Genomic DNA, 24033 nt, shown 5'->3' with positions numbered 1-24033 from the left:
TTGTTTTGTCCAAAGTCGATAAGGTCATCGGTCAAGAGATGATGGGACGAAATATGATCAGACGGTTGAATTAACTACTGCTTCGCGATCAAGTCGCCAGGATGTGCCTGGAGCGTACGGAGTTGCATATCAGTCCGACTGTACGGAATGCTGCATGAAAACAATTAGTTGAGGCGTGCTTGCTTTTCCAAGATTGCAGAGGATTCGAGGAAGCTGTGGCCACATACCCGGAACCCACCAGCCTTCTGACCAGCCCACTTCTTCTGGGCCAAACGGACAGGGGAGGGATGATAGGCATGGGGGTTTGGTTTGCTGGCCATGGGAAACCAACTCCATCATGTTTCTTCTTTCTCCTTGGCCGGTCTCTATGGTGACGGCCCATCGGGAGACTCAAAGGGAACATCCAATTGCGATTGCGACGTCTTGGCAGTATTGCCTGGCGTTATGTTTTCTTTTCCTTCTTCGTGACATTTTGCCTGTGATTTCCTCATCTGCATTCTTTTGAAGCAATCTTTTTCGGGTATCCCTTAGTAACAGCAGATTATTTTTGTATGCGGCCCGACTGGCTCTGGTACCTTTTAGCCAAGTTTTTGAAGCTCCCCTGTCTGAATCGCCCAGGTATTGCGGTCTTGGCATACGTCTTGTCGATATATACGGCACGCCCTCTGCCCCTTGGCCTTGTCCAATCTTACCGCTTCCCAATTACTCTTCCCAAGTGATTACTGCAGTGATTTCGGAATCTGGACAGCTAAGCCGTCCAAGTTGCTGATCACCGCAACGGTTACCGATTACAGCTGCTAGCAACGTAATCAACTTGGCAACTCTGCTGCGCGACAACAGTTCAAGCCGCCGTTCGCGTCTGGCCGACCGTCTCTCGTTCAGTGAATTTTCTACCAGGAGCACCTTCTTCGAACGCTCAGTTGTTTACCGTGCGACCTCTTTTTGACATTCGCGACGCTCAAGATGTCGTCGCATGCCGACAGGGATCCCCTTGCCGAGGCCGACCCGTCGAGCCAGTACGCGTCTGCGAGCCAGTGGCGTCACCAAGAGTCGTCTTCGTTCCACCGCCACGTTGTGCCCCGAGATGCCCAACTTGCGAGCGCCGATACCCACGACCTGAGCGGCTTTCTCAACAAGTCGAGGGTTGAAGGAGACCGGCCGTCGACGCAGGGCACGGGCAATTTCAAGCCCATCGTGATCGGCGACACTAATGGTGCCAACGATGGCGCTGTGGGTACTGCCGCGACCAACGATGGCAAGGAGGTCGTTTGCGGTCCCCTGATCAACTTCCGGCATATGGAAAACGGTGTCTGGTATGGTAGCGCTCTCATCGTTACAAGAGGAGGAGGCAAGACGCAAGAATTCAAACCTGTTCTCAACCTTGGCCGCGTCGAGGCAGCCCACAATGTGCAACAGGGTCTTACAGGAGAGGGCGCAGAGGCGAACGGTGCCGAGTCGGCCTTGGCAAACAACGCAAACGGCATTAGGAGTGACCACGGAACGGATGTTACGGGCAACTGTCTGTATTCTGATCCTCGGAACACATTTTGGCAATTCCCTCTTACTTGCGATGTTCACGATACCGAGACTAAGTGGGCCTACTCGATTGCCGATGTACGATACGCGAGCACGACGAAGCCTAAGGTCAATTACTTCTTCGTGCCTGCTGCCAGCGAGTCGATGCGCATTATGTTTCACTCGTGCAACGGCTTCAGCGTGGGAACCGATGAGGATGCATGGAGTGGCGCGGCGCTGTGGAACGATGTCCAACGCCGTCATGCTGAGAACCCCTTCCACGTCATGATTGGCGGCGGTGACCAAATTTACAACGACGGGATTCGAGTTGATGGCCCTCTTCGAGCTTGGACGGACATTGGAAATCCGAAGGCGCGGAGAGACTACCCCTTCCCGGAGTCACTGCGGAAAGCCTGTGATGACTACTACCTCAACAACTATATCCGATGGTACTCAACCGAGCCTTTTGCGACAGCTAATGGGCAAATCCCGGCGCTGAACATATGGGACGATCACGACATTATTGATGGGTTCGGATCCTACGTCAACGACTTCATGCTGTGCGATGTTTTCCGTGGCATTGGTGGTACCGCCCACAAATACTACCTGCTCTTTCAGCACCATCTTGCTCCCCCGTCTTCGACCTACACCACAGATGCGCCACAGACGATGGAGGCGGGCGATAATGCCGACCACGCTCAGCTGAAGGGCACATTTGTTGCCAAGCAAACTCTTGGCACCGAACAAGGATATATCATTGGCAAAAAGCCGGGTCCTTATGTTGCTGAACATTCTATGAACATGTTTGCCCGATTGGGATCCAGAATCGCCTTTGTAGGCGTCGATGCTCGTACGGAGCGAACCCGTCATCAGGTCAACTACCCCGAGACGTACGATATGATATTCGATCGTCTCCGACAGGAACTCACCGACGCCGAAGAGTCTGGTCAAGGATTCAAACATCTGATCGTCCTTCTCGGAATCCCTATTGCGTATCCTGTGAGTCTCTCGTGCCCATCGCACCGACACCCTGCTGACCATGTATAGCGCCTCACTTGGTTGGAGAACATCTTCTCGAGCCCACTGATTGCACCGATCAAGTTCCTCAACAGACGTTTCGGTTTTGGTGAGTAAATATCCTAGACCATGATCGCGCCCGAGACTAACAGGTCTCGAAAGGTGGTGGTGTGTTTAACCATTTCGACGGAAGCGTCGATTTGCTTGATGACTTGGACGACCATTACACGGCAAAAACTCACAAGAAGGAGCGAAATACATTCATCGAGCGCCTGCAAACTGTTGCCGCGGAGCACTCAGTCCGAGTCACCATCCTGGGAGGTGACGTCCATCTCGCTGCTTTGGGCCGATTCTATTCCAACCCGAAGCTGCATATTCCTGCCGAGGAAGACCATCGATACATTGTCAATGTCGTCTCGTCGGCTATAGTCAACAAGCCACCGCCCAATGCGATTGCCAATCTGCTGGCGAAACGCAACAAGATTCATCACCTCAACCATGACACGGATGAGACCCTGATGAACCTCTTCAACAAAGACCCTGGCGACACCAACAAGACGGCCAGCTCGAACCACGTCACAATGCCGAGTCGAAACTTTGCCATCATCACTGAGAATTCGCCCAACAACCGCGGAGCAACAGCCAACGGTGACGTGGAAGCACAAGCTACCGCTGCCACCGGAAACGAGTTCGAGGGGAAGGATGGCCATACTTTCCTGCACAAAGGAGAATCCGGCGCAGGAACTGAGCACAAAGCAGCTAGCCTTGAGACGCATGGCAAGAGCAATGATGGATCACTTGATTGCAGCATTTGTGTCGAGATTGACCAGCACAATGCGGAAGGTCGCACACAGCCTTATGGCCTGACAATCCCAGCGCTGAACTACGAGGCTGGGAAGTACGCCAGCCACAAGGCTCGTTCTATCCGTTCCCACGTATCCAAGGCAGGCACCGCGAGGCCTGGCACCCAGCCCACTGGAAGCGCAGCACCGTCAGTCCGCAGGGCTAGTCAATAGTGCAGGCGTTGGTTGAAGCGTGTACAGCATTGGTATTTGAGATGCTTGTACTGCGCTTGTTATCCAAGAAGACGCGATAGTCATCGGGGGTTTATGGTGTTGTATGATTCTCAGCAGTTCTGAAAGTTTGAAAGACTGCGGGGGCAGAGAAGTAGATGATACCCAGTTCTAGCAGAGAGAGTACTGAAGGGCGATGCCCGATTCATGTGTTGTTTGGTTTTTGATTGTAGTTAGAGTAATGATGTGGGACTCCGGGGGGGGGTATTATACACGACGACCTGCCCACCTGCCCCCTTTTGCATGTAATGCTAAACGCTGACTACAATAGTCTTGTATGGCACCCCTACAAGGCAAAGTCACAAAATATAAATCCCATCATTCGATCAGCATGACCAGGAAGAAAGCCCGTCGATTTACGATTGCAGGCTGTAAGCAACCGTAATAGACGACATTGGTGCCAGCTTGCTTGGATTTCAGACGACTCCTTTATCTTCACACTTGAGGAGCTAAAAGTGTAGTTTGCTCCACATGGCAGAAATCCTACTCGCCCGCCTTGCCGTGTACCGACTCAGGCCGAACGTGGACAGTTGCTTGGCGCCTGGAGGGAACTTGAGGGTCCAATGCACGAGGTACGGGTCCGATGATAGGAGGCGCTGAATCGTATAGAACTGCAGGCTCAGGCTGCCGGATCATGGTGCTGCAGCATATATCCCGAGCTCGGCTGCAATTGGCTTACCCCACAGTGGTTATCAGTCTGGACCCGGATAGCGTCATTGGCCAATTCCCAATGGACTGTCGGCGCCCCGCACAATGCCGAGACAAAGCGCGCTCCCTGCCGTTCAACGCTTCTAGTACTATCTTCACACTGCATTCAAAAGCGGCCTTGATCCTGTATATGATATTCGGGATTTGCAGAGAAGAAAGGGAAGATTCAATTTCTATCGTTGTAACACATCTATCTCGTTTTATTGTGCTGTCTTTCGCGCGTTGTACGAGTGTCTCTTGGACCTACGGATTCATTCCAAGTTCTCCACCGTCCCTCTACTCACATCCACCATCATGGCGGGGCTACGAGGATCTCCCAACCTTCAAGCCGTGAGAGCGCTGCAGTCGACCTCCAGATTGCAAGTGACATCCAGATGCGGCCTGCGCCGACAGATCCCCTCCGCGATCACGTCCACCAGAACCTTGAGCACCAGCAGCCCAAGACTCGTCCAACTGGCAACTTTCCAGACCCCCAAGGTCTTCAACGAGCCCAACGTAAGTGGCACGACCAATTCTAGGGCATTGGCATAATCATACTTACCATTTGCTATAGCACCATTATGCCAAGGGCTCATCACAGCGGGAAGGCCTCACGGCTTCCTACGAAACCATGAAGAGGAGCCTGCCGCTAGAGGTGCCTCTCTGCATTGGAGGTAAAGAGGTATGCTATACTTCCCATTGGCTATGCTAAAACCAGCCCCTCTAATATCCTCTCAGATCAAATCTTCGCAAACCGCCACACAGCAGAACCCCTCAGACCATTCGCAAACTGTGGCTTCATACTCCCTTGCTAGCCCTTCAGATGTCAACAACGCCATTGAGGCCGCTCTTGCAGCCAAGCCCGCATGGGAGGCTTTGCCTTTCGCCGACCGGGCTGCTGTCTTCCTCAAGGCGGCAGACTTGATCTCTGGCAAATACCGATATGAGATCATGGCCGCTACCATGTTGGGACAGGGCAAGAACGCCTGGCAGGCTGAGATCGATGCGGCAGCTGAGCTGGCCGACTTCTTCCGATTCAACGTTGCGTACGCCGAGGAACTCTATGCCGAGCAGCCCCAGCACAACTCCCCGGGTGTCTGGAACCGTGTCGAGTACAGGCCGCTCGAGGGTTTCGTGTATGCCATCAGCCCCTTCAACTTCACTGCTATCGCAGGTAACCTTGTTGGTGCCCCCGCTCTTCTCGGCAACGTCGTCGTTTGGAAGCCGTCCGATTTCGCCATCGCATCCAACTGGCTGCTCTACAAGATTCTCCTCGAGGCCGGTCTGCCGCCGAACGTCATCCAATTCGTGCCGGGCCCGCCTGAGGAGGTTACCAAGACGATTCTTGCCCACAAGGACTTTGCTTCTCTGCACTACACTGGAAGCACCGCCATTTTCCGTAAGCTGTTTGGCCAGATCGGCCAAGGCACCTCCGAGGGCCGATACAAGAGCTACCCCCGTATTGTGGGCGAGACTGGTGGCAAGAACTTCCACTTGATCCACAACACCGCCGAGGTTCGAAACGCTGCCGTGCAGACCGTCCGTGGCGCATTCGAGTTCCAGGGACAGAAGTGCAGCGCTACCAGCCGTGCCTATGTACCCAAGTCTCTGTGGCCCGAGTTCAAGTCACAGCTTGCAGCCGAGGTCGAGGCCCTGAAGATCGGCGAGCCGTTGCAGCCCGAGAACTTCAACGGACCCGTTATCCACGCCAACAGCTTCAAGAAGCTCTCGGGCGTGATTGATGATGCCAAGAACGACAAAGACCTGGAGCTTGTTGTGGGAGGTAAATACGACGACAGCAAGGGCTACTTCATCCACCCCACCGTCTACGCCACTACCAACCCCAACCACAAACTCCTGTCCACTGAGCTCTTTGGTCCCGTCCTCTGCGTCCACGTTTACGATGATGCTGGTCCCAAGGCCTTCGAAGAGATCTGCAAGGTTGTCGACTCGACGGGCGAGTACGGCCTGACGGGATCTGTCTTCGCCCAGGACAGGCAAGCCATCCGCACCGCCGAGGAGGCTCTGCGCAACTCGGCCGGCAACTTCTACATCAACTGCAAGAGCACGGGTGCTGTCGTCGGCCAGCAGCCGTTCGGTGGCGCTCGCGCGTCCGGCACCAACGACAAGGCCGGAAGCGCCAACTTCCTGACGAGGTTCGTGAGCGTGCGGACGATGAAGGAGGAGTTCAACTCGACGACCAAGGTCGCCTACCCCAGCAACGAGGTCTAAACAAAAAAGGAGGAAATGGCCATATTCGACAGGGAAAACTCGGTTCCGGTTTCAGCGATGAATTTCATGATCAAATGATTAGTTCAATTGTACTCTAGGCGTTCTACTCTCGACGTTGGTTGACGTTGGTTGCTATTTATACCAAATTTTACCATGTATCAACGCTATTCCCGCATCCTGTGAAGTAATTGGAAATAAGGGGGAAAGAAGTACGAATTTTCAGGACCAGCTGCCCAGTTTTACACCATCTCCTTGCCAATTTGATTAAACTCGTGTCGCCACTCGTTGATATTCTCGACCTTTCTGAAGCGGTCCGCATTCATCGCCTCGCTATCGACGAACACGCTGTCCCCGAGCGTCAGGGTGCCCCGGCCGACAAAGTTCTCCGGCGTCGCCAGCTTCTGGATGTCAAAGGTCTCGCTGTCCGACCGCCCCGGTCCCTCCAGACGCTGACCTTGAATATCGCGCCGGGCCGGAAGAAGAACTGGGATCCGCGCGCGGAGCCGCTTCGGGTCTCCGAGGTCACCACCCGGGCCGCGGTGTGTGGTCGCGGCGCGCCGTCTTCCTCGTGGGCTTGGGTTCGGTGCCCGTTGCCGTCGGGCTGGATGCCGTTTGGCTCGCCCCGGGGGCGGGTTATGGAGTCCTTGTAGGGGTCGTGTTTTGGGGCGGGGAGGCCGTTCTGTTGGGTCTGTTTAGCATGCCGGCTTTGAACCCGATCCTTTACCGCACAAATACTACTGCTACTACTCACTTTGGGATTAATCTTTTGCGTCGCCGCTTTCTCCGTGTCCACGCGGTAGCTTTCGTGGGCGACGATGGCGCCGTTCTTGCTGCCGATCTCGCTGTTGGGTGGAAATGGCTGCATGGGCTCCTCGCGGACATTTTCCATGAGCAGGACCAAGTTATGCTCCCAGATATCCTCCGCGACTTCCTGGTAGAAATCGAGTTTGCAGCGCCCCGCCGACAGTTGCGTGTTGGGCGCGCGGACGATGATGTGGTCGATGTAGGCTTCGCTCGCTGGGGGTGTCTTGTTAGTGGCTAAATCACACCCGCGACCTGAACTATCCAGGAATATAGAGACGACGAAGACTTACCAGTGCCATAGAGGTAGAATGGCATATAAGTATCCGGATACTTCTCGAGACGCCACTTGGAGTTGAGTGGTCGGCTCACAATCTTCGTCTCCAAGGACACCTCTAGATCCTGGAGAACGATGCCACTGTCCATTCTTTTCATCAGTGTCTGCTCCTGTGAACTGCACATATGTTCCTGCTGGGTGTTAGGACGGTCAGAATGGGAGACGTACGACGCATTAGTCATTATCTGCCCCTGGAGCCGGCCGGAGCGCTCCACAACGTCCCGGAGCAGGACCTTCTGCTTCGTGACCAGGATCAGGGGCTCCGTCGGGTTCGCCCGCTTCATGGCGTCGTACTTGGCCTTGGCGGCCGCGTCGAAGCGGGCCGCGACGATGAGCTGCTGGCGGTGGTTGGCCTCGTGGAACATGGGCAGGTGCACCAGGTAGATCTTGGTTATCCCCTGGATGAGGAACCTGTGGACGACGGGGGCCGTCTTGTTGCGCTGGCGGACAACCTGCGTGGTGTTCGTCGTCAGTCTGAGTCCCACGTGGAAATTCGGATATTGGGAAGAGCAAATGGAAAATAAGAAAAAAGAAAAAGAAAAAGGGGCAGACCTCGGTCTCCTTCGCGACAACATCGTAAAAGGTGGTGGCCAGCTTGCGAATGAAGTTCTGGTCGGTCGGGAACGGAGACATGACGACGTTGCGCAGCACCATCAAGTCCTGCGCGCTGGGCGCGAGGCCGAGCCGCCGGACAAAGTGCTTCTTGCACTCGCCGTACAGCTCGTCCGAGAACTCGGTCGACGTGAGGAAGAGCGGGATATCGGCGGGCCGGTCATCGGGGCTCTCGACGGACAGGGCCCCGACGACGCGCTGCATCAGGTAGTTGGCCTCCTCGAGGTCGTCGTTGAGGGTCCCGTCCTCGTGGCGGAAGTTGAGCGCGAAGGCGTTGATGTTGAGGTCCGAGCCCAGCGCCCGCATGAGCCGCATCGCCTTGTCCTCGTCGCGCCGGTGCCGGTCCTCGGCCACGATCTCGGCGTTGGTCTTGGTGATGATGTCGGTGCGGATGCGGGCCTTTTCGGCCTGGACCTTTTCTTCGCTCGTGTGTTTGCTCAGCTCCGAGGGGAGCATGTTGAAGGGGACGCAGTGAAAGGGGCTTTGCGAGTTCGTCAGGGAAGCCCATTCTGCCGATAACTATGGGTTGGGCATGATCAAGTCAGCGGCCTTATAATATACTAGCAGAGGAGTTTCGGATCATTGTTACCCTCGTGCAAGTCCATGTGACCTCTCCCAATAAGGCGCCGTAGCCCTCCGGATTGAGGCCAATAGTCTTGTTGGCAAGCCACGTCGACATAGCCGCCGCACCGGGCTTACTCCCCTCGACGCCGTAGATGCCAATACTCGTGACCGAGCCCCGCGACAGCACCGGTGCCGTCCAAGTGACCAGGAAGCGCATGCGCCCGTCGCGATAGCAGAGGCCGCTGGCCGGGTACGGGATGTAGCCCGCCTTGTGGGGGTCGACGGTGATGGAGTCGACGAAGCGCATGGCGTACAGGTCCTCCTGGGTCTCGACGCGCAGGCTCGCGTCGGGGACAAAGCCGTCGCCCGCGCCCAGCTCGGTGGGCAGGTTGGTGCGGTCCCCGGGCTGGTAATTTCGAGGCAGCATAGAGCAGAAGTAGCCGCCCCAGGCGGCGTCGGCGTGGATCAGGAATGAGAGGCCCTCGGTTTGGAATTGCTTGCGCAGGGCTAGGATGCCTCTCAGTCGATCAACGGCGCCCTCTTTTCACGATCCTCGGGGTCAGCTAGACGATAATAAGAGGGGTCTTGCGGCGAATATGGCTTTCTCTCACCTTCTGTCGAGCCCATGATTCCCACAACTGCCAGTACGGGCTGTTTCTCTTCCAGATTGCGCCTCAGTCGCTTCTCGAGCTCATCCAAGTCGAGACGCGCCTCAAGGTCCACGGGGATGCCAACCACGTTGTCGGAGCCCAAGCCACAAATGGCTATTGTGGTACATATTATTAGTCTTCATCAAAGCCATTACAGAGATATCTTAGGCTTACCAGCTCCCTTGGGCCAAGAGTAGTGCCGGGTGTTTGCCAGCATATACTGGCATGGCTTCGTCAAGCCCAACTCCCTCTCCAGCTCGTCTTTTCCCGTGGACTGGATAGTGAACTTCTTCATGATCTCCGAAAGAAACGCGTTCGACACGCCGTGCTCTTGGTATAGCCGGTCCGGAAGGTCCAGAATGTCGGAGGGCTTCAGGTTGAGCAGCTCCCAGTTCGAGAGGCGGGCGAACAGCTTGCGCTCTCCCTTGCAAGTCTCAACATGGAACTCCTCGGAGAGGAAGTGGAGCTTCTGATCTGGATCGAAGGCTTTGCGTAGTGCGGGTGGGTAGAACTTCAAGTTCCGTGCTTGGGTCTATGGTAAGTCTTCAAATGCAATATAGTTGGGTGTATTCGTGCTGGGTACATACCGACCCTACATGAAGCTGCAAGTAAGCACGTATCATTGATTTCCATCAGGGATCTTGCAATCTTACCACATAGACTCGAGGTTGGCCACTGTCCCATCGCAGGTCACATGGCCCCAAGCCGTAGGAGCCTCGGGGTTGTCCTCTTGGGTATTGTAGCCGAAGAGCTCACACAGCTGCTCCCCAACTTCGATCTCGGCCACAGTTGATACGGGGCTGGCTTCAATGGCGACGTTGTTGGGATTGTACAGCATGGTCATAAAATAGCCTAATAGTGATGCCATACTCATGTCGGTACACCCAGAATTGTGTTCACCATCAGCAACATGTGGTTTAATGTAGTATCGGGCGATGACCTACATGTGAGCCTGGTACCGAGGAGACCAGAACGGAATGCTGGCTCTGGCAATGATGTTGGACACCTTTCGCACCGCATTCTTGAGCTTATCCTTGGACCGAATAAAACCCTCCGTCTGCTGCGTCCTGTGGCTGATGAATCTCTATATCGCAGGGGTTAGTATAATCCCACCCAGTGCAATGATCGAGCTTGTTCGATATGTATATACACACTCCGTCTTCCGGGAAATAGGCATGCCTAGCCTTCTCGAGCTCGTCCAAGATGGCGTGTATGTTCTCCTTGAAGTAGCCCAAGTTCTCGGCCTGGGGCCCAATGAAGTAGGAAGAGATGACCTGGTGGGACTTGTCTTCGTGGCTGGCCGTCGTATGGTAAACGTTGTTCTCGGATCTGTCCCGAGAACGGCCAGGCTCGTTGTAATCATCCTTTGTGGATCCCATGATGGATTGGTACAGCATGGAAGCGGATTTGAGACTACATTGGGGCAGGGAACTTAGGGCGTTTAAATAGAGGTGCATCGTTGTTCTCCTCGGACTCCCTTTGACAAAAAGAAAACAAGGATTGCCGACGGCAGTTGCAAGGGGCGTATGACACACTATAAGAGGCTACACCTACGGGCTTTACTCCTGATCGAGGTGCTGCTTGGAATCCAATTCTCATTTGATCGTTTCCTTGTCCGTTGCATACGGCCCGTTAGGAAATGCATGTCTCACAACGGTTGTATCAGTTGTCTTACTGACCTACCTTTCCGAGATCTTAGAACTTAGCTGGCTTCGCCAATCTTGCCTTACCACCCCGCTAGTCAGGTGGCACTAGAGTGCACGATGTCTCATGTATATGGTGAATCATGTGTGTTCCCGTCATCGAACCCGGTCCGTGGCGCCGGGTATCTAGCAAGTGCAACTTTGACTTCTCCGCAAAAGCTGGCCCTACCATCCACCGTCAACAGTCTGTTCTCTCTGATGAGAGACGGCCCCGAATGAAGGTGTGGTTGATCGAAGACTTCGTCATACCTCCCCTAGGACTGCAGGCTAAGCTTCCATGGATGAAAGCTGGCTGCCGCTCTCTTCTATCCTGTGTTGGTCAACGTAAAGTCTTCCATTGAGTGCGAAGCCAAGATGCCGAGTCTTGAAGAACGCTGTTGCGTGTCATGAATGGTAGAAAGGTCAAGAAATGAACTCCGAGGAGAATCTGAACCAAGGTGTAAGCCAGCCTCCAATCAAAAGCTGAAAAGTGCCATTTCACCAAAAGCTATCATTCATTGGCTGCCCACCGCCACGTATCGATGTGGACCAAATACCCTCTTTTTTATTTCAGCTCGATAGAAGACCGCTTTTGACATTCTCACAACGCGCAATTTAGTGACGGTCGGGGGAGCTAAATTTCGGCCCGTCAGCAGAGCAGAGCAACCACGCGATGTTGACTACCATTTTTACCTCATTAGGCATTGCCTGGTCCATTTCCATTCTATGGGGCATCGTGAAGTTCGCCAGGCTGTATTTCTTGACACCGTCGAAACTTCACCGATACGTCTACCGCAGCAGCAGCAGTAATGGCGTCGGAGGCCAGGAGAAAGAGCAAGAGAAGGAGGAGCCCTGGGCCGTCGTGACCGGCGCCTCGGACGGCATCGGCCGCTCGCTAGTCCAGGAGCTAGCCGCCGCGGGCCTCAACATCGTCCTGCACGGCCGCAACGCGACCAAGCTCGAGAAGGTCCAGGCGGAGCTACAGAAGGCATACCCGGCGCGATCGTTCCGCCTGCTGTTGGCGGACGCGGGTCTTGTGCGCGGCGCTGCCGCTGTCGGTTCGGACTCGAGTCCTGGGGATAGTAATGGTGAAGTCGCTCATGGTATCGACGTTGAGGCCATGGTGAAGCGCGAGCTCGAGAGCCTGCACATTACCGTCTTGGTCAACAACGTAGGCGGCGGCGTCAAGAACCCGCTCATGGGCGACTTCACCGAGTACTCGCCTCGCCAGAACACCGAGGCCGTAAGTAAGGAGTCGCTCTTCGCGATGCACCTGACGCACGCCATGCTACCCCAGTTGCGGAACAACCATGACGGCGCCCTAGTCATCAGCGTGGGATCCATGGCCGACATAGGCATGCCGCTGACAGCGACCTACTCGGCGTCCAAGGCGTTCAACAAGACCCTGTTCGAGACTCTGGCACTCGAGGACCGGCTCGCCCGGATGGAAAACAGGGAAGGCAATGCCAGCAGACGGAGCGACGTCGAAATCATGTACGTCCGGCTCGGGGACGTGACCAATGTGTCGTGGCGCCGGGGTACCGAGTCGCTGCTCATGCCCGACGCCCGCACGGCGGCGCGCGCAATCCTGGCCCGCATCGGGTGCGGGCGGAGCGTCGTGACGGCGTACTGGGCACACGAGCTCCTACGACTCACCTGCGAGGCCATGCCCGCTTGGGTGCGGGATAGGTTCTTGCTGTGGGTCATGAGCGGCTGGAGGGCGGGTGTAGAGCGCAACGGCGGGGATGCGTCGGCTTCGATCGCGGGCGGTGGCATCTTGTAGTGAATGTTCCATTTACACATACAGTAGTCAACTGTGTTCGAAAGCCCACGGCCGAACACACCAACAAGCCCCCCCCCCGGTCATCGGTTTGGTAGATGGCGGTCGTACTTCTTCCTACCATGCCGATCAAATAACATTGTCGAATGACAACGCAAGCACCTTGGTAAGTAGGTAATATTGAACTCTATGTTGTCAAGATGCCTTAGCTTCTTCTTCTCCTAGATCCCTTCGCATTGGACCGGGAGCTAACGGAAGTCTTCCGCCGGAAGCGGTTGTCGGAGTGGGCCCGAATCTGCCCATAGGCCCAAGAATCTCTTTTCGGCAAGATCTGGGACACCAAACCTGGAGTGCGGAGGTGGGGAAATGCGAGTAGGTACTATAATGCAGCCTACAGTAGGCACATCAGTTCCGATATTGGGTATCAGACCCCATGTCTCAATGGGGGTGTCCATGCCCGGCGCCACCATCGGGATCTGCATGCCGGCATATCAACTGCCCTGCATCTTGTGGAAAGAAAGAAGATAGCATAGAGAGGGGGTTCAGATATCACATAAACAATTTCCCATGTCGGTATCTGAAGGCTGGGGTGCATAAGAGAATCGCTGGAAAGTGTGATGTCCTTTTAGGGTTTGTTGAAGAAACAACCGTGCTTGACGTGACATCTTCATCATCGCCATGGGTCTTCTTTCGCTATGGAGGTCCAGCGACCTGGGAAAAGAACTGACACTGCCTCTGATCGCCGTCAGCGGCTACTCCGGCCTGGCCGGCGCCGGATTCGGTTGGGACAACTGCTACTGGTCCGGTTTCCTGGGCATGAAGCAGTTCGCCAAAGACTTCGGGGTCCTGAGACGTCGCGACGGCCGCTCACTCGATCCCCGCATCCTGGCAATCGGCGGGCAGCGGTGCCCCGATCGCGGGAATCGCCATCGGGTGTGTGCTCTCCGGGTTCATCGGTCACAAGTATGGCCGTATCAAGACCTTCCTGCTGGCGGCCGCTATTGCCGTCGTGGGCATCCTGATCCAGGTGACCGCGATAGGGAGGTTCTGGCAGCTCATGGCAGGGCGGATCGTCAACAGTATTAGCATGGGCTTGGTCTGCAAGTAAGACCGCGACGATACTCACTGCCGGTCTTTGGCAGCATGCTGACGCAGCCTGGGATTTAGTGTCGTTCCTACATACCAGAGTGAGGTAGCTCCGGCTAAGATTCGAGGATCGTTGATCAACATGTACCAGTTCTGTAAGCTGTTGGCGAAACACGGATGAAAACGTCGACTTCTGACTTGAAGTGAACAGGGCAGCTTGTTGGGGCCACAATGGCAGCCGTATCGAACTGGGGCTTCAAGGACCGAACGGATCAATGGGCGTACCGCGTCACCATCATCCTCCAGTTCATCATCCCCGCGGTTCTGATCATCGGTGGAACCTTCTTGCCCGAATCGCCGCGTTGGCTCGTGGGCCAGCAACGCAACGAGGAAGCCCGGAAGGTGCTACACTTCCTCCGACGCGGGACCCCCGAAGCGCTTATTGATGAGGAGCTGCGGCTGCTCGTCGCGGCCGAAGAGCAGGACCGGGAACTGTACGAGCACTCGTCGTGGGCCGACACCTTCACCGGCACCAACCTTCGCCGCACCGCCATATCGGCAGGCGTGCAGTGCCTTCAGCAGGCGCAGGGCAACTCCTTCATCATCCAGTACGCCGTGGTGTTCCTGCAGTCGATTGGCGTCCAGGACAGCTTCGAGGTCCTCATCATGCTTTACTTTGTCAATTGCGTTGCGTCGAGCATGGCCTTTTACTTCGTCGACAAGATCGGACGACGGCCCCTGATGGTGGGAGGCGCTTGCGTCATGGCCTCCTGCATGTTCATATTGGCCGGACTCACCGGGTTCCAACAAGAGAGCCTCGCCGCTCAGAAGGGCGCACTGGCATGCCTCTTCATTTGGCAGTTTGTTCAAGCCATCACATGGGCTTCATGGTAAGTCGACACAGAGGTCCATCTCAGCTGAGACCCCCTACATTATTTCGGAGTAGTCCAAATGGAAACAAAAACCATGGTGCTAATTACTTGACTATCTCCTTTAGCGTCTGGATCGTCTGCGCCGAGGTGCCGACCCTGGCCGTCCGCGAAAAGACCGTGACGACCGCCACCTTCAGCGGCTTCTCGGTCGGCGTGCTGGTCACCTTCGTCAGCCCGTACATGCAGGACCCGGGCTACGGGGGCCTGCAGGGCAAGATCGGCTTCGTCTGGGGCGCCGGGTCGCTGATCGCGGCGGCCTGGGCCTTCCTCTTCCTGCCTGAGCTCAAGGGCCGCACGCTCGAGGAGCTCGACGAGATGTTCCAGAAGCGCGTCGGCGTCTTCGCCTTTGGCCGGTACCAGACCAGCGGCGCCGGGGCGCAGCTGCGGGTCGTCGAGGCCTTGGCCTTGGATTTGGGCGAGGAGGGGAAGACGGTGGCGGAGGTTACTGAAGAGGGATTGAGCGCGAAGAAGGCTTTGGATACAAAATAGATAACCCAGGAGAAGCAATCTCTTCGAAATACGGTGCCGATTCCTTGGACCCGGTCCGAGGCGACAAGACTGATAAGTTGATGTTTTACTTCGGATTAAAGCACACCCTTGTCTACTTAGACGAGAATACTCAGGACGACGGGCAATTTTAGTGGTTAATAGCAACCCTGTTAGTGTCGTAAACACTGGGGTTCCCGGGTGTTAGCTGGGCACTTGCCCGCCTGGAGTTTTGTAGACAGTTGCATTAACAGTATCTTGAATCTCTCCTTCACAGACACTTTTTTGTGCCCAACAGTCGTTTTTGAACTGGTCGCTACTTGTAAGACTATAGCTCGCAAGACTTTGTTCGAGGTAATAACATATAGTGATCGGCTTAATGGCGACTTCTCCGCTCCTTTTCAATGCTTGCATTGGCACGCTCATAGCTGTCTTTGCCTTGCGGGCCATCGCTTTCTTGGCAGATACCTGGAAAAAGAGAAGTCTCATGAAACGGCTCAGCAGGCAAGGCATGGTAAGTCCAACCTTCAGTCGTTAATTGTTCTAAATATATGTACCTTCAGAAATCTGATTCTCTCCACCAGCCAATGCCGCCCTTCAATGTGGTGATGGGTCATCTCCTGGCAGCAAAAGCCGCCGCGGACGAGCTGCCCCCGGAGGCTCATAGCGTCTACATCCTCAACCGGTTGGCGACCAAATACGCGCCCCACGGCGCCTATTATGTCGACTTCACTCCCATGGCCTGGCCCATGATGGTCGTGACAGATCCGCACCTCGCCACCCAGGTCGTCGAGCACCCCGTCGTGGGTGCCCGCAAACCCGAGGAGCTCTACGCCTGGTTTCATCCCATAACTAACGGTCAATCCCTGTTCACCCAGAACGGCACCGCGTGGAAGCATGACCGAGAATACTTTCTGCCCTTCTTCAGCAACCAGAACCTCGACGCGTCGGTGCCCTTTATCGTTGGTCAGATGTCCATCTTCCGGGAAAAGCTGCGGGAGAAGGCCGGCAAGGGTAGCAGTGGCAGTGACATGTTCGTCCTAGAACCGCTTATCCTGTCCATGATGAACGACATCATCGGCAAGCTGGTCCTCAATGCCGACCTGGGCACCCAGCACGGTTCCCACCCGCTCGCCACGACCATGATACGACAGCTGCAGCTCAAGTTCGCCGTCAACAACCCGCTGGACAACCTGGGTAACTTCAACCCTGTCAAACTTTTCAACTTGTGGAACAACAGTCGCATGCTTGACAATCATATCAAGTCGCAGATCGATGCGAGACTGCAGGCCTGGCGGTCGGAGAAGACGCAAGACGAACAAAACGACTTCAAGTCTCTGTTGGACGTCGCGCTGGACTCATACATGGGACGCAATACTTCGCCCCATAATGATGTCAATGCTACTTTCTCCAAGATGCTCTGTTCCCAAATGCGCATGTTCTTCTTTGTCGGCTACGACTCGACGGCATCAACTATGGCCTTCTGCTGCTACACTGCGTGGAAACACCCAACGGTCCTGAGCAAGATGCGCGCCGAGCACGACGAGGTCTTCGGAAGCCTCGTCGACTCGGCCATGAACACCATCAGCGAGAACCCGGCCGTCCTGAACTCGCTCCCCTACACCACGGCCGTCATCAAGGAGACGATGCGCCTGTTCCCCGCCGCCAACGGCATCCGACAGGGCCACCGCGACCTCGTCCTGCGCGACGAGCAGGGCAACGAATTCCCGACCGAGGGCTGCTCCGTCCAGATGCTGCACTGCGCCGTCCAACGCAACCCGAAGGCGTGGGTGCGGCCCCTGGAGTTCCTGCCGGAGCGCTTCCTGGTGGAGCCCGGGCACGAGCTGTATCCGGCCAAGGGCGCTTGGAGGCCGTTCGAGTACGGCCCGCGCCTGTGTACGGGGCAGCAGCTCGTGATGAAGGAGGTGAAAGCGTTCCTGGTTCTCCTGGCCCGCGAGTTCGATATCGAGGAATGCTACGCCGAGATGGACGGGGACAGGAAGTTGGATCTGACGCATGTGGATTTCGAGAAGGCACATTTGGTCGAGGCAGGGGCTGCGCATCCGCGTGCCAACTTTCCCTGCAGGGTGTCACTTAGCGGCTATCATACTGCCACCACTTGACCTACGGTAACGAAATAATCATATATATATACATATTCCAGCTTAGTTCTCTAATGCTTTTCTGTTTCTTCCCTTTTCTGGGAAACGAGCCCCTGAAACCCCCCAAGGGACTCGATCTCGCCTATGCATGACATTCTTCTATACTGACTAACACCTGATGACCAAACGCCGATGTCGAGCTAGGCTGTCGCGCATTGGGAAAAGCCACCGTCCCCGCCCGGTTTAACCGGACGCCGCTCCCCGCGATATTGGGATCCGCCCCCAGCATACCGTGCGGGAACCCGAGGTCGAACGGATTCACGCCCTCGAGGTACCGGATCTGCTCCGCCGTCAGCCTGAATCTCAGCGCCGCGATATTCTGCCGCACGTGCTCGATCTTGCGCCCACCCACGAGCGAGAACACATCCTCGGCCTTGGTCCGCACGTAGGCCAGCGCCACGGCCGTCACCGAGTCGGTACCGTGCCCCGCGGCCGCCTTGGCCAGCGCCTCGCTCATCTTGGCCTCGTCCTCGGTCTGCTCGCCGTTGCCGTACAGCTGTTCCGAAAAGTGATGAAACATGCCGTTACAAACATGGTGCCAACATAGGCTGGCTTATCACCCAAGCTGGAGAAACTCGCAAGAATAGTCTCTCCAAAGAGGCGGCCAAAATTCGCTTTTCCGGCGACACCGGTTTCATCCCTTCCGAAGGGCTCACAGCGCCATTGAGCACACGATCCCCCAATAGCAGGTTTCTCGCATCGCCTTCCAGCGCAGCTGGTGTAATACAGTCCGGAGCAGGCGGGAGGCTGTTGGCATGGACGAGCGTCATCTTCTTCGCCGTCCTGTCACAGAGCTGGATGCCACAACCGCCATATTCATGCAGAAGCATCAAGACGCCGTTTAGGGGCGCTTCACCTGTACAGGACACGTCTGAGGGTACGTCACTTGTTGTGGATATTTCGGCATACAAATCGTTGATCGTCAATTTTCCTCTGGTCATGATAATCGCGTCGGTGGAAATGGAGGAGCTCCAAAGTCGCTCCGGAAGAATCTGCCACGAACCCGAAAGCAGTATGCAAAGTTCATATTGCTCCCAATATCAGCGAGAATCTGAAAGTAGACCGTGTGATTGAATCAGGACTAACACCATCCCCGTTTACAATGATTAACTCTTGCGATACACAACTGTAAGCCAAGGACGCAGTTACTGTTGCCATCGCGCTGATGGCGGCCCCCTTTAATGGAGAGGATCGTGACCATTTGATTTGTGTCGCAGGTTGAACCAAGTTGCATTGTATACTATCAACTAATTGGCGCTTGGGAGTCTCATTTGTATCGCTATGCAGTTCTAGACAGACAGAAAGGCAGGTTACTGTCTGCTTACGCTTGATCCATGTTGCTTCTCCTCCGTGGTATCATATCCTCCCATCCACGTCTCTTAGGGCATATCCTTGAAAAAACACGCGTGGTCTTTGGGTAATATGGATCCTCTCTCACCGATTGCTATGATTTTCTCTTCCTTGTATCCCATTTTGGTGAATAAATGGTAGCCTGAGGACCCGACTATTGCGTGAGCCACGACCTTTGTCTTGTTGTATTTCCGGCACTGATCCTCAGCGAGCGCCACCAGCTTCTTGCCCAGCCCCTTGCGCTGATGTTCTAACGACACCATCATGTTCTTGATTATGGCCTGGGTCTTTGTCTTCTCGTCCTGCGCGAGATGAAGAGTGGCCAAGACATCGTTGGACGGCTTGTTTATGGTGAGAAAGAAATAGGCGAAAGGAGGGTATTCGACATCGTGCGGCTGGGGGAGTAATGACCTCCAGCAAAGCTTGGGGTCCTTCTTGGGGTCCTTGTAGAATTCGAAAGGCATGTCGTTCGGGTTCATTATCAGGCAGGATTTCATCACTTTGGTAATGTTTTCGATGTAAGGCTCCATCTCACAAGAATTATTGAGCACGAGGGTGTACTCGCCACTGCTCGGTGTCTCCTCTGACGGAGAAGCGCCAATCGAAAGTGATGACAATGCTTGAGGTTTATCCATAACGGGATCGTAGGGGCAAGAGCAGTGTTGAATTGGTAAATCTAATGATTGAACAATGTTACCAAGCAGTCGAACCTGGATCTCGAAAGTGAATTGCAGTAGACCAATATGTTCCAAGAAAGAAAAGGGAGAGCCGTGAGTATTGATAGAAGTCGGTTCGGAGAGTGAAAATGGATGTCGGGTCAGATGAGTTGGATTCTTCTGGGCCGAAGAAATGGTCTTGAAGTCGTCGAAGGGCTGGCGGCAACTGATATGGCAATGAATGGCCCATGGTGTACCTTCCATTTCCCGGCACATGAGTTTCATTCTCAAGTCCTGCAGAAGACGGTACTTACGTCATAGCAGCCTCTTGCGCCTTCCATCACGCCTGGCCCTTTGGTAGTTGCTGGATTGCTTTGGAGGGTTTAGGCCCGGCCTTTCCCGATTCGCAGCTCCCCACAGCCTGGGACGTGTCTCTTTCCTGAAGTATAGATGGCAAGCATTAGCTGTGATCTGTAATCAAGGACGCTGGGAATTGCCTCGGTCCTACCATGCGGCGAATTGTGCTGATTGGGAAATGGCATTGGCACCTTAATGGGCAAGTACGACATACTGAACAAGTCAGCTCATGTTGAGGTAGGCACGTGGGAGCTTGAGACCCAATGGCTTTCTTGTGCAAGAATAGCACTGCAATAGAACATCGTTCATGATCTCGAAGATAGGCGGCACAGATAGTAATAGACCACCCACGAATCTTGGCGAAAATCAGTGGTTGTGCATCCAATATTGTGAAGCGACATATACAAACTTTCGCAACAAGACCCGGACGACATCATGAACAAGTATGCATGTATGTAGTATCAAGAATGAGTGTATCATTAAAAAATAAGTAAGCTCTGATGTAGCCATCGTGATCTGCGCTGGATCTGATATAATGAATGCTCCAGTCCAATGACAAATCCCTAAAACACCTCCCCTTATTTTCATCAAGCCCATCGTTTCCATCATCATAAATATCGTCAATCCCATGCATGTCATATGCCCAAATCATTATCCCGTAATCTAAAAGTGTGTGTGAAAAGACCTGGGACCAGCCTAGGTCTCTTTCTTTCCCGGCCGACCAAGGCTTTTAGCAACCACCGTATCGCACACCACGCTTGCCGAGTTCCTTGCGTCCCACGGGATCCTCGGGAAGCACCCAGCCTCGAGCCCGCTTAGCCTCGCGCTTCTCAGCGAGCTGGGGCTGCGGCATCCAGTCGTCCTTGGGCAGGGCCTTGCGGCGCGTGCCCTCGGCCGGCGCGCCAATCTCGGACTTCCAGGTAGCCTGGCCGGGGGCCGGCTCGTCGTTGGCCATCATGCACAGGCCCCAGAGGGCAAGGCAGGCCGTCAGCTTCTGTTCGCCGTCGTTGTCCTCGGTACCCGTGACCGCCAGCTGGACGCTGGTGACCTCGAGGTAGCCGAAGTGGGGCACGCTCTCGCTGCCGTTGCGCACGATGACGAGCTCGATCTCGGTGAGGATAAAGCCGTAGCGGCAGCCGTGCTCGCGCATGATGTGGTGCAGATGCGCGAGGCCGCGGAGGTACTCGACGCGCTTGATGTTGCCTTCGACGCGCATGCCCGTGTTGAAACGGTCGAAGCTCTTGACCAGGCCAACCACGCGAGCATTGGGCTTTCCGCCGAAGATGGCGGCAGCGTTGGACGACTCTCCGGCCACGTTGGCAACAAAGACGTGGTCAGTGTTGGGGGACAGGGACTTGGTAGTGGGGACGGAGAACTGCAGCGGGCGCTGCGAAGAGATGGACAGCGCCGCGTTGAGCTTGGGCAGGTAGTACGCGCTGTAGATGCCGTGAAGGGCGGCCTCTGTCTCGGGGTTGCGCGCCGAGGTCGAAGGCTGGGACAGAAGAGGGGCCGGGACAGGGCAGTTCAGAAGAGCCGAGGCACTGGGCAGAGAGAGGATGGTGGAGGCATTGAAGGAGCTCCAGGGGCGGATCTGTCTTACATCCCACCAGAAGTGCTTGGTGTTGGGATCCCGCAGAGGGAAGGAGATTGTGCGCACCAAGGACGGGGCCGGGTTGGAGGTGGTGAGGTAGTTCATGAGAGTCGTGGACTGGACAGGCTCGGGGGTGGATGCCATGCTGAGGGGCGATGGAGCACGGGGTGTGTACTGGGGAGCATACATGAACTGCTCAACCTGGGCCTGAGGGGCCGAGGGCACATACGATGGCATCTGGCGGTAGGTGGGGAAACCATACTTCTCAAGCGCGGAGCCGTCGAGGCTGCAAGTGGATGCGCGGCGAGAGTGCATGTCGTCCTGAGGGAAGATGACGGGAGAGCACATGAGCGACTGGGAGAACTGGTTCTGCTCCTCAGCAGCGGGGGCGAAGTACGAGTTGGCAAAGTGGTTCAGAGTCTCGGGGTTGGTGTAGCTACGAGCATGAGACGGGCGAGTGCTTGCCTGGCGCCTCGACTTGGACTTGGAAATGGGCGTCGGCGTGGTCTTGACACGCTTAGGAGGGTTCTCAATGGCTTGATCCTGAGACCGGATCTTGGGCAACAAGACCGGGCCATGCTGACGGACGGGAGGAGGAGACCTCGACGGCGTGGTGACGCGGGTGCTGACCGAGTCGGAGGGCGACGACTCAATGGTGGAGCAGAAGGAGCCATACGAGCTTGAGCGAGCATGCCCGGGATGATAGGGGATCTCGAGCAGAGACGGGTCAAAAGAGAAGCTCGGCGGGGTGGCCGGCTCGCAGGACGGGAATGTGAAGTCTTGGAAGTCAAAAGACATGTCTGCTGCCAGACTGTGGTGGATGCGGTGTTAGCCCAATCATGTCGCCCCGTATAAGTGAGGGTGGATATAGTGGGACCGGTATACTTACGAAGCCATGTCGAGAGATGTGGATGGGGCGGGTTGTTGTCAAGCCTGGACAACAGTTGATAATTATTGGAAACAAGGGTTTGGAGACCAGCTCCGTCGTGAGTGTTTCTTGCTTGCTTATTTTGTTTTAATTTCTGTCGTTGTTATTGTCGATGCTGTGAAGCAAGCTTTTACAAGATGATGGCGAGAGATGTTTTGTGTGTAAGTTGCTGTGAAGCAAGAAGAGGGATATCCAGGGTCGCGTAACTGGCGGCCAACCTCTTTATGGAGATCTAGTAACAAGTTTCAAACAATAGACGACAGGAGGAAATAAGAAAGAATTGTATTGGACTGGAGCAGTTGGATGGAAAGAGCATATGGACGAAAAGGGAACGACAGGTTGAGAGGAGGGAAGCCGGTCCTCTTATCCTCGCGAGGGATAGGCCATCATCAGCCCACTCGGGCACACGTCGACTCGACGAGATGAGGTATGCGTGTACATGAATATCGCATTTCTGAAACGTGGAGAAGGAAAAGCTACAAGCCCATTCGGCTCGCCCTTGATTATTTTTTTCTTCACGGGTGTGTATGCAAGAGCCCGAACCACTCTTGTGGATGGGTTTCTTGGTCCAGACGGGAGGTCGGCCTGGCTTTGGGCTGGGTTGAGGTTGATGTGCGGTTCCGCTTCCTTCACCTACAGAAGAAAAAGATTAGGTTGGGTGGAGCCATATAGTATGAGTACATGCCACATAGGCGGCAGATGGATAGATCTTGGGAGTATCCCATCCCGGTATGCAGTATGGACGGTCTGCCTCCCTGCGACCAGAGCGGAAGCCAATGCAAGCAGCAACAGTACATCGTCGTTCCCCGTTGATAGTCGTTGACGACCCTTGTCCGGCCATCAAAGGCAGCCAGCCAATCAGAGGCCAGAGAAGCCAAAAACCCAGCACCGTCCAAGCTCGAATTGGCGCACTCGGTGGGTTCGCTGGATTCCCACAGGATTGATAGCCTTTTCAGGGTGTGTTTTCTTCCCTATTCCCTACTGCCAATACAGTATGAGCCCCATCCGGGTCGGTACAAGTGGCCGCCAATCCCATCGCTCAATGCAGACCTTGCAGAAAATGCTGCATCGTTCCATGCAGCTAGCCCGAAGCCTGGCGTCTATGACTCACTCAAATATAGACACATGGTGGGTTCGGGCTGCATTAGCCTCGCTTTCCTAGTTGCTTTTTTGTTTTTGTGGGATGGGAAAGCATCATGCCCGCCAAACGCGCTGTGGGGGACATACACCCATCCGGTAACATGGGTGACTGGAGCTAAACTCCAATTCGACACGACCATTGCTCGCCGGACTCGTCCACGTCGCGATGCGATGCGATGCGTGCCCGTGTCGGAGGAAGGGTGTTGTCGCGACGAACCAGAAAACCTCGCGACGCCGTCGCCCTTCCTCAGAGGACAATGGCTAGCGTGACTTGGGCAGCAGTGCTTTTGTGCATGCACCTGCGCACCTGTTCTTCCATGGAAAGCCATTCATTATTGACTTATGTCTGCATTGCGCGGTAACGTAGTATCCTTCAAGCGCCAGTACTACCAGTC

General features: G+C 55.2%; 9 protein-coding genes across 9 annotated transcripts; 5 read left to right on the top strand and 4 right to left on the bottom strand.

Annotated features, from left to right (window-relative positions):
* Positions 1–963: 963 nt before the first annotated feature.
* Positions 964–3548, top strand: PG985_003116 (uncharacterized protein; the record flags this gene model as incomplete). Its single annotated transcript, XM_066822885.1, has 3 exons — positions 964–2514; positions 2563–2641; positions 2695–3548. The coding sequence occupies 3 exons, from the start codon at positions 964–966 to the stop codon at positions 3546–3548; spliced, it is 2484 nt and encodes an 827-aa protein (XP_066690317.1).
* Positions 3549–4607: 1059 nt separating this feature from the next.
* PG985_003115 (uncharacterized protein) lies at positions 4608–6524 on the top strand (the record flags this gene model as incomplete). Its single annotated transcript, XM_066822884.1, has 3 exons — positions 4608–4808; positions 4867–4974; positions 5031–6524. 3 exons carry the CDS (start codon positions 4608–4610, stop codon positions 6522–6524), a joined length of 1803 nt encoding a protein of 600 aa, XP_066690316.1.
* A 239-nt stretch (positions 6525–6763) lies between these two features.
* Positions 6764–10867, bottom strand: PG985_003114 (pyridoxal-dependent decarboxylase conserved domain protein; the record flags this gene model as incomplete). The annotated part of the gene is made up of 11 exons (XM_066822883.1): positions 6764–6925; positions 6979–7203; positions 7276–7541; positions 7619–8114; positions 8215–8793; positions 8864–9378; positions 9450–9602; positions 9663–10020; positions 10183–10357; positions 10433–10572; positions 10643–10867. The coding sequence occupies 11 exons, from the start codon at positions 10865–10867 to the stop codon at positions 6764–6766; spliced, it is 3294 nt and encodes a 1097-aa protein (XP_066690315.1).
* A 976-nt stretch (positions 10868–11843) lies between these two features.
* PG985_003113 (short chain dehydrogenase) lies at positions 11844–12953 on the top strand (the record flags this gene model as incomplete). The annotated part of the gene is made up of 1 exon (XM_066822882.1): positions 11844–12953. One exon carries the CDS (start codon positions 11844–11846, stop codon positions 12951–12953), a length of 1110 nt encoding a protein of 369 aa, XP_066690314.1.
* A 675-nt stretch (positions 12954–13628) lies between these two features.
* PG985_003112 (uncharacterized protein) lies at positions 13629–15457 on the top strand (the record flags this gene model as incomplete). The annotated part of the gene is made up of 5 exons (XM_066822881.1): positions 13629–13883; positions 13930–14054; positions 14106–14191; positions 14248–14926; positions 15034–15457. The coding sequence occupies 5 exons, from the start codon at positions 13629–13631 to the stop codon at positions 15455–15457; spliced, it is 1569 nt and encodes a 522-aa protein (XP_066690313.1).
* A 376-nt stretch (positions 15458–15833) lies between these two features.
* PG985_003111 (thiamine diphosphate-binding protein) lies at positions 15834–17577 on the top strand (the record flags this gene model as incomplete). The annotated part of the gene is made up of 2 exons (XM_066822880.1): positions 15834–15968; positions 16018–17577. The coding sequence occupies 2 exons, from the start codon at positions 15834–15836 to the stop codon at positions 17575–17577; spliced, it is 1695 nt and encodes a 564-aa protein (XP_066690312.1).
* A 121-nt stretch (positions 17578–17698) lies between these two features.
* On the bottom strand, positions 17699–18136 carry PG985_003110 (uncharacterized protein; the record flags this gene model as incomplete). The annotated part of the gene is made up of 1 exon (XM_066822879.1): positions 17699–18136. The coding sequence occupies one exon, from the start codon at positions 18134–18136 to the stop codon at positions 17699–17701; it is 438 nt and encodes a 145-aa protein (XP_066690311.1).
* An 859-nt stretch (positions 18137–18995) lies between these two features.
* PG985_003109 (uncharacterized protein) lies at positions 18996–19601 on the bottom strand (the record flags this gene model as incomplete). The annotated part of the gene is made up of 1 exon (XM_066822878.1): positions 18996–19601. The coding sequence occupies one exon, from the start codon at positions 19599–19601 to the stop codon at positions 18996–18998; it is 606 nt and encodes a 201-aa protein (XP_066690310.1).
* A 1108-nt stretch (positions 19602–20709) lies between these two features.
* On the bottom strand, positions 20710–22467 carry PG985_003108 (uncharacterized protein; the record flags this gene model as incomplete). Its single annotated transcript, XM_066822877.1, has 2 exons — positions 20710–22381; positions 22460–22467. 2 exons carry the CDS (start codon positions 22465–22467, stop codon positions 20710–20712), a joined length of 1680 nt encoding a protein of 559 aa, XP_066690309.1.
* Positions 22468–24033: the final 1566 nt, after the last annotated feature.

The sequence above is a fragment of the Apiospora marii genome (genome assembly GCF_038362585.1).
Source record: "Apiospora marii strain CBS 49790 chromosome Unknown utg000002l_segment0_segment0, whole genome shotgun sequence".
NCBI lineage: Eukaryota > Fungi > Ascomycota > Sordariomycetes > Amphisphaeriales > Apiosporaceae > Apiospora > Apiospora marii.
Note: the sequence above shows the minus strand (reverse complement) of the source record. Positions and strands in the feature narration are given on the sequence as shown.